Source organism: Rattus rattus, chromosome 6 (assembly GCF_011064425.1).
Source record: "Rattus rattus isolate New Zealand chromosome 6, Rrattus_CSIRO_v1, whole genome shotgun sequence".
NCBI classification, from domain to species: Eukaryota; Metazoa; Chordata; class Mammalia; order Rodentia; family Muridae; genus Rattus; species Rattus rattus.
Genome location: NC_046159.1, coordinates 86,005,540 through 86,014,751, shown reverse-complemented (window position 1 = coordinate 86,014,751; position 9,212 = coordinate 86,005,540). Strand labels below are relative to the sequence as shown.

At 43.3% G+C, this 9,212-nt stretch overlaps 1 protein-coding gene across 1 annotated transcript in view; it reads left to right on the top strand.

Moving 5' to 3' along the window:
* The window catches only part of Gars1 (glycyl-tRNA synthetase 1), a 39,783-nt gene that overhangs the window by 20,734 nt on the left and 9,837 nt on the right, over nucleotides 1-9,212 (top strand). The window contains exons 8-11 of the mRNA XM_032906448.1: nucleotides 579-728; nucleotides 2,717-2,879; nucleotides 5,199-5,363; nucleotides 8,023-8,130. Of these exons, the coding sequence (XP_032762339.1) occupies nucleotides 579-728; nucleotides 2,717-2,879; nucleotides 5,199-5,363; nucleotides 8,023-8,130 (586 nt within the window). The remainder of the gene's footprint in view (nucleotides 1-578; nucleotides 729-2,716; nucleotides 2,880-5,198; nucleotides 5,364-8,022; nucleotides 8,131-9,212) is intronic.

The window sequence follows — 9,212 nt, the reverse complement described above, 5'->3', positions numbered from 1 at the left end:
GGAGAGACAACCGGCTGAGGCAGCTTATGAAGAGTATACTGCTGCTTAAGGTTTCAGAGGGTTAGCGTCTGACGGTGAAATGACGGCATGGTAGCAGGAGCAGCTTAGAGCTCACATCTCCAACTACAAGAGGCAGAGAGCACTCTGGGAATGACATGAATCTTTTGAAACCTCCAAGTCTACCCCCAGTGACAAAGCTCCTCCAAGCAGGCCGTGCTTTCTAATACTTCCCCAAACAGTCCCGTCAGCTGGGTACCAAGTGTTCAAACTTGTAGTGAGTGGGTGCCATTCTCATTCAAACCACCATAGTGACACTCAGAGAAGTTGACTTGGAGTAAGGAAATAAGGACAGTTTTGATGGCACTTTGGCCATCCCAAGTTCTTAGTCTGACCCCGTGGTTCTGTGGGAGTGTTTGCTACTTAGGACAGGATCTCTTCCTTATAAAATCTTTTATTTAGGCCTTAAGCATAACTTTCCTGTGAAAAAGATAGATGTGGTACTTTACTTGAGAACAGACTTTGTTTTATTGGAAAGCACATTTTCTTATTGTAACACACTGGTTTATTTAATTTTATAGATATCTGAGACCAGAAACTGCACAGGGAATTTTCCTAAATTTCAAACGACTTTTGGAATTCAACCAAGGGAAGTTGCCTTTTGCTGCTGCACAGATTGGAAACTCCTTTAGAAATGAGATCTCGCCTCGGTCTGGACTGATCCGAGTCAGGTATTAACTGTTGGCGTTGGGTTGGAGATGGAAACCAACACACTTGTACGTTAACTTGGTCACTGTTTGTTTCTGTTTTTTCCAAGTGTAACATCTGGTGAAGGTGGCAGTTTTGATTGAGTAGTGATTTATAAAAGAAAGGAAAGAGCGTAGATGATAGCTTATGGTTCGGTTCCCATTTGGTCTGAATTCTTTCCCCTTGCTGAACACCTCTGATCATGATGTTAAAGCTCGTGCATTTCTGTCAGTGCTGTGGAGTTACAGGGTCTGTTTTTCTGCCTGTCTGTCTGTCTCTCCCCCCCTCGTGTGTGTGTGTGTGTGTGTGTGTGTGTGTGTGTGTGTGTGTGTGTGTCCTAGGCAGGTGGCATTGCTGGAGGGTGTGTCCTGGATTCAGCTAGTGCATGTGTAGGACTTACCATAGGGCAGTTGACAAGCCAACACTGCTGAGTTCAGACACATGTCTGTCTGACATCCCGCTCTGTCAGGTGTGTCCAGGCATGTGTGAGAGGCATCCTGGCACTGGTTAGTGTCTTTTTCTCTAGAAGCTTACTGTGATTTAAGTTTATGATTTCCACATTTCTTTTCGACATCATCATTCTAAGTAATACATTCCATACAAAAATAGGTTGTGTAGCCATACATACATCCTGTACTGATTACTAAAGGCAAGCTGTAACCAATCTGTCCTTTTTAGATCATTGCCTTTCAATTGTTATTCTGGAGGTCCCAACTTAACCCTTTCAGCAGGTACTGAGATGATTATATTATTATGGTGTTATTAACTGAAGTTGACATGAGGTTTTCTATAGAACACACAGGAACACTTTTCAGCACCACTTGGGGGATTCTGGGTAGGACCCTTAATCCATTTTCTCTGCACAGTAAAAGTTGATTCCCCAGTGTAAGTTCTGTGAGGACACAGCACCACATTCACCTGCATTTTCATGTGCACAGACACGTTTTATAGTTGTTGATAGATAATTAAGACTTAATGCCCTGGGACCAAGGAAAAAAGTGCCATTAACGAGTAAAATTAAAAATGCTCTCGGCAGTACATTTTATGTGTTTAGGCCAATCTGTGCAATTTTGTGTTCCTTCTAAAACACCTGTGATAATCATAAGAGTATACCAGTGAGATTGTGTCCATTTTTTAAAAAAGATTTTTGACTCATAAAATTAACTTAAAACACTCTCCCTCCCCCTGTAATAGCTACAAAATTGCAATTCAGAGCAATCTCTTTGGAAAACCGTTGCCGTGTGCATATTTATTTCGTCATTATGTGCTGAGCTTGATAGTGGCTTGTTCAGTTCATGCCCAGCGTCCTTTGCGGGGAATAACGCTTTATTTAGAAGCTCTTACTCTGACAAGACCATCCGTTTGGTGCCATTATCAGTCATTTACTTGTTTGGAGCTGTAAAACACAGTCAATCAACCTGCTTTAAAACCTGGAGAACCATTTCAGTTCACTTCTAATTTCCTATTCTTCGAAAAGTAAATGTCTGTGACTTGCTTTGGTCTGTATTCAGAGACCTGACGCTCTAAGCAGAATCATTTCGTGTGGATGCCACTATTCAGCGTCTTGTTTCTCTCGTATGTGACCTTTGCTTGTTTTCTATTTTAAAGGATGTATCAATCTGCTCTTAAAAATTATTTTTATTTTTAGCTGGTACTCGGGTATAGCTGTATAGAAGGGATTAGTGTTTGCGAGGAGTTATTATTTCTGTTGTTGGGGTTATTTTGTCATTAGGGATAGCACCCAAGGCCTTGAACATGCTTTCTACCACAAGCTGTATCCTAGACCAGCTACTGACGGTTTTTAAAACCCACCCCAGAAATCTTTGGGTAATTTTCTTAGGAAGTCAGTCCTAAGAGAAGCCTGTGGTTTGGCCCTGTCTCTGGAGGAGTGAGCAGCAAGAAACGGGAGCCTTGGTGACTGACTTAGCTGTACAGTTAGGCATGCAGATTTTTATCTGGTTTTTCCTTCCAGGGAATTCACAATGGCAGAGATCGAGCACTTTGTAGATCCCACTGAGAAAGACCATCCCAAGTTCCTGAGCGTGGCTGACCTCTGCCTTTATTTGTACTCAGCCAAAGCCCAGGTCACTGGACAGTCTGCTCGCAAGATGCGTCTGGGAGATGCTGTTGAACAGGTAAGGTTCTGGAAGGAACTGATTTAGATGATGCCCAATCAGCAGCGGAAGGACTTGGTAACTTGGTTGTGCAGTGAGTGATGAAATACTTGACTTTGGCAGTATTTTTGTTTATTTATTTTACAGCATTGTAGGTCAAGCAAGTGTATGTACGAACTGCATTCTCAGCCCTGACAGTCTTTGTCTTTTGTGGTACTGATGAGCAAGGTCCTTGCTGAACAAGTAATCGAGCTCTAAACCATAGTTTCAGTCTCTGTACAGTGTTTGTTTATATAGAATATACTTTATGGTTTCAGTATCAAGAGAGAAAATAATCGGAACCAATTCTGGGCCAGGGTGTTAACAGTGAAGAAAATCTTAGCAAATGCTCCGGGGAGGTGGCCCAGCAGGCTCACCTGTGAGTCTCATGAGTTTGATTCCAGGACCCACATGGTGGATGGAGAGGACCAATTCCTGCAAGTTGTCCTCTACCCACAAACACGGATTTAAAATAAAAGGCATTGTTGAACAGAGCACTTAACAGTTGGTCTTAGTTTGAACTGTTTTGTATTTAATTGATCCTACTTTAACAGTCTGCACAACTTTGGAAGACCCAGAATTTTCCCCAGGAAAAGCAAACACTCTGAATCCAAGTCCTGTTGTTTACCCATAGCAGGGGCTTATAGGCCTTGTATATTTCTGAGTTTCTTTAAATATCTGCCTGGAGAAATGAGCGAGTGAATACTTACCGTCCTTAGCTGCGTCCCAGTAGTGAGTGACTTGCCTGGAGAAGCACTTAGCCTTCTAACTTTAGAACAAGAAGAGGTATCACCCACTTTGCAGAAATAATCTGCTGTGTAAATATCATAACCACAGCAACGTGGGAGGAAAGAGTTTATTTTGGACACTTATTTATAGGCTATAGTCCATCACTGAGGGGAGCCGGGATAGGAGCTTGAAGCAGAAGCCAATAGAGAAGTGCTACTTTCTGTCTTGCCTGTCTTGGCTTGCTAAGCTACCATTCTTGTACACCTTAGGACTACCTCCCAGGGGTGGCATCACCTGCAGTGGACTGGCCCTCCAATAGGAATTAGCAATCATCAGGGGTCTCTGTATCCACCATAGCCAGCAGAGTAACTGTCCTTAGGACATAAGCTGGTTCAGTATGACTCAGTAGCCAGTATTGGTTCAAATTTTGAGAGTTTGACCACAGGCATATTTAAGCACACCACAATTTGAACAAAAAAGAAAGTTTGTTGGTGATGGTTAACTCAATCCTATGTGCACAACAAGGCTTAAGACATGACTGACATCTTCCATAAAGATTAACTGAGAAAACAGGCTCAAGAAAAAGTTCTGGACAGGATAGTGCTATAGATTGATTGATTGATTGATTGATTAAGAGAAAGAAGCCCATGATGAGAGTCTGCGAGAGGATCAGGTATGGCCTGGCACACAGATAGCTCAAAGGTTACCCAGCTATTAACCAAGTCTGTTCCCAGCTTTCTGTCTGTTCAGTCTTCTGGGTAGAAAGCAGGTTCTAAAGGTAACCTACCTGTGTGTTTAGTGGTCCTGGCTTCCTTAATGCTTGCTTATCTGTGAGCACAAGGACTTACATGCCTTCTACAGCAATCAGGAAATGCCCGCTCCAGGCCAGTATGGTGGAGGCAGTTCACAGTTGAGATTCTTTCTCAGGGATACCTAGATTTGTGTCAGGTTGATAAAACTAACCAGTAGACATCCTTGCAGTGATGGCAGATAGGGCTAGATAATTTCTAAGGCCCAGCTCTAAAGTTATAAATCGATATGTACTACTATATGGAGCAGATGAATTTCAATGGACAAGAATACATTTTTAAAAACAAATCAACCTCAGTATATCTCTTTGGTTTGTTGATTTAAATTAGGCTTGCTTATAACTGGAATTAGGCAGTATATGATGTAGGGCAAAGTCTATTGGACAGATATGATAGACTCCTTTTGTTTTTGTTGTTTTTCAAGGGAAGGTCTCACTAGTCCTGGCTGCCCTGGAACTCACCGAGTGATCAGTCTAGCCTGGAACACACAGAGATCTGCCTGGTTCTGCCTCCCAGTTGTTGGAACCCAATGTCTTAGATATATTTTGAACAACTTCATTATTAACTTGTTACCTTGACATTTTAAAAATACCAAGATCATCCTGTGGGTGTTTTAAATTGTTCTTCAGTAGGAAGAAAGTTTACTTTGTGTGTTCTGTTTTCAGTAGACTTTGAAGTCGGTAGATACACGGGTAGACAGAGTACTTTAACCTTCAAAAGCATTGATGTGTACCTTTTCTTTCTGCTCTACTCTTTTGTTCAGGGTGTGATTAACAACTCAGTATTAGGCTATTTTATTGGCCGCATCTACCTCTACCTCACGAAGGTTGGAATATCTCCTGATAAACTCCGCTTCCGACAGCATATGGAGAATGAGATGGCCCATTATGCCTGCGACTGCTGGGATGCTGAGTCCAAAACGTCCTATGTGAGTAGCCTGCAGTGATGCTCACTAACCAGACAACAGTTGACTTGTGTCTCCTTGTAAAGAGGGGCCACCCTGTGTGTTGGAAAACCCCTGGGAGACAGAGATAGCCACTCTAGGTAGGGAGGGAAGGGTGATGGAAGGGTGGTGCAGGTGTGTCTGTGCCTGGGGGGACCGTGCTGTAGCATCCCTCAGTGGAGCTCAGATGGGCTGGCCTCCTGGCAGACATCCAGCAGACACTGGGGGTGGTGGTAGGGCTAAAACCATTTCAGCTTAGTGAACTATTTGGTAGATTTAGGAGATAGATTCTGGTCTCTTTCTCTTTGTATTTGGTAAACTTCGGAGATCTCTAGATCACCCCCATCGTGTCCTTCCGTTCCTAGTGTTTAGGAATGAAAAGCAGCAGGGTGTAGCAGGCTCTTTCTGTACAAGGGTCCCGGGACACGCCTGAGCAGGGGGCTGTGTCCAGCTCTTCTGACTGCATGTTGGAGAGACATCTTCATGTACACAGACAGAACCTGCTGTAGCTCAGGGTCTTTGTGTTTTTCTTTTATAAAATGACTGATTTTTGTTTTTATGCAGTCATCCATGTTCGCACAGGCTGGCATAAGCCATGAGCCTCTTGTCTCAGCCTTCCCAGTGCTAGATTACAAGCAGGTCTCCAACATTCCTGGTTTCCAGATAATTTTTCTGTGGATAACATGCATGTGTAAATGTGTGATAATGTGCATATCTTTAGTCTGGATTTTGGCTTTTTGTTTGTTTGAATCAAGATCTCACATGGCCCACATTATTCTCAAATTACCTATATAGCCAAGGCTAGCCTTAAAACCTGTCCTCCTGTTTCTGTCAGTTGCTGGGCTTACAGACTTGCGCTAGCTGTCATCGATGCTGCTTTGAATGTCTGCCTTTGTGGACTTAGATAAGAAATACGAAAATCTGTTCTTAGCAGGTTTGTTTGGTCTGTGTACTGCTGTATTGCTTTTCCTGGGAAATCATACAGAAATGCTTATTTACCTCAAAGAGGTCAGAGACAAACTGAAGAGAGAGTTCCTTTCAAATTCAGCTTGAGTCACTGAGTTTGTTGGGGTTACCTACTTACTAGGCCACGAGTGACCTTCAACAGCTTAAACCGAGAAGCCCCGCTGACAAGTGTAACGGCTGAAGAAAGAGTTACTGGTGTTCTGTGTGCACCCTGCACACAGTTACACTGCCCTCTTTTCCCCCGATGGTGGCTTATGGCTTAGCTAACCTGGGCAGGCGGCTCCTGAGTCTTGGGTCATTGAGCTTCCTGGTTATCTGAAGTTCTGGTGCATTTCACAAGCCTCTGCATCTCCTTGCTCCCTCCAGGAGGGCTGCTTGACCTGGAGGCGGAAACAGCCACACTGCCAGGTGGAGAGTAACTAGTTTAAGAGTTCAGATGTTATTACATATCTTTCTACTCTCCTGTTCATATTAAAGCAATCAAATACTTGGTGTTTGTGTAATGAGTAATTACTGCCTTTCTGTCTTCCACCCCGTTCTGTGGGTGTGACTTCAAGTAGCTGTTAAGCACACGGGGTGTCAGTTGAGACTCCGAGCCTGGCCTGCCCACCTTTCATCCACTGTACTTTCTTATATTCACATTGTTGCTGTCACAAACCCTGCTCCTTTAAAGCCGTGCTTTACACTATCTTATGCGGTCCCCTGCCATTTCTTCTCTCTGAGGATGCTCAAGTGCTAAGAGGTGAGACTCCCAGGCCTTAGGCTGGCAGGGTAGTGGGCTGGGCTGTAGTTCTGACTATCTGACTTCAAGCCTGTGTCGTTGACCTTCATGCTTTACAGACTTGTTCTTACACAGGGTATCTGTAAGGTCGTGTCTTGGTTTATGCTCTTATAACAAAAGACAACAAATTTCTAGAAGGTAGCAGTCCAGGAACAGAATCGTATGCTCTGGTTTGGTTAAGAGCCCTTTACTGGGTTGATGACTGCCGTCTTTTCTTCTCCCCTGATGGAAAGATGATTAGAATTCTACTCTTGTGACCTAGTGACTTCCTAAAGGCGCCTCCATATGTTGTCACGTTAGAAGTTAAGATGTCATAGTAGGAGATATGGGTGATACTGGCAGTCAGTCTGTTGCATGTTAATTGGAAACAATTTTTTTTTAAAATTAGATACCTTAGCTATTAAAAGGAAATGGAGCCTGGCACCTCTGGTTCTTCTGACTGAACCTTCACCCATGTTTTCTGTGTTTCTTTCTGTTGAGTCAGGTGAACTAACTGAGCACCAGGACTTACAGCCATGCCCAGCCATGCTCAGCCAGCCATTTGAGGGCATGTCATCCAAAGGGAGGAGGAATGTCTGCCACGTTTGAGTCCTGGCTACAAATTTGAGCCAAATCTATAGGTTTGGGCCAGATACATAATCAACTTGTAGATTATTCATTTACTGGATAGTAATATGACATTGTAAGCCAGTCTGGAAAATAAAGCTACTTCATATGCAGTGAGAATTCTCTCTGTACTTTAAAGATCTGTTAACCACCTCATGTATGAAACTATTCTCTTTTTAATAATTTACAAACTCCAATTGGAGATTCTATAGTGCAGTTGTCCCGGAATATTTGGAAGGGTTGGTTATAGCAAGGCCAGTGTGAGTGAATTTGTTCGTTCTGTCTTCCTAGGGCTGGATCGAGATTGTTGGATGTGCTGACCGATCCTGCTATGACCTCTCCTGTCATGCTCGAGCCACCAAAGTCCCGCTGGTGGCTGAGAAGCCCCTGAAAGAGCCCATATCCTTTCTGGCTACTCCAGAGTTAAGGCTAACAGTGTGTGAGCCCAGTCTGTCCTTGGTTTTTGGATGAATGGAGTGCTTTGGGGTTGTTTAAACTTGTTGCTTAGTGTCCCTCGTGGCTTCCTTCCTGGTCTCTATTTAAGCAATAATGAACATACATTAGACCTTAAAAGACATGTTTCCAACATGTCTTTTTCTGCACATGTACCTGTGTACCCCTAGATATAGGATATCTGGTAAGTGTTGTTCTCATTAAAGCCTAGAGCCATCTTAAGATAGTTTAGCTCACTATCTCTTAATTAGAATAGGAGTTTGCTTCTCTACCTTGTACCGAGATTGTGAGCCAATTCTTAGCATTGACAAGTGACAAAACCAGAGTTTTTTAATTACCTTTATTTATTGTTTATGATTTGGTGTAGCACCTGTATGGAGGTCAGAGAACAACTTTCCTCTTTTCATCATGTGGGTCCCAGGGATTTAATTCAGTTTATCATCTTGGAAGGAAGCGCCTTGTCCCACTGAACCAATTCACTGGCCAAAGACATTACCTGAAGATTTCATGCTATGGAATGAGATATATTGCGGATTAGAGAGAATCCTTTATTTCACTGTAACCTTAGAAGTCTTTGTTAATGATATTTATTTATTCTTCATGTGTGGTATGTGTACATATTCATGTGGGGTGTGGGGGTGTATAGATCTGTGTGGGAACAGATTTCCACATAAAATGTCTTCCTCTATTGCTCTGTACCATGGTTTTTGAGATAAACCCTCACTGAAAATGGAGATCACTGATTTCAGCGAGCCTGATAAGCAGCAGCTTGAGGAGTGCCGCGTCTCTTCTTGCAGTGCTGGAATTGGAGGCATGGACAGCCACAATTGGTTTTCTTGTGGATGCTAAGCATCTGCTCTCAGACCTTCAGGCTTGTGAGGAAACCCTTTGCCAACTGAGCCACCCCCCCAGCTCCTGCTTTCTCCAGTAATGTTGGTTGGAATGGATTGGTCTGTGCCCGGTTCATCCTGTGAATAGGCAGTCTGGGTGCTAATGCTAGCAGGACTGGGTGGTGGCTTTTAAGTTGC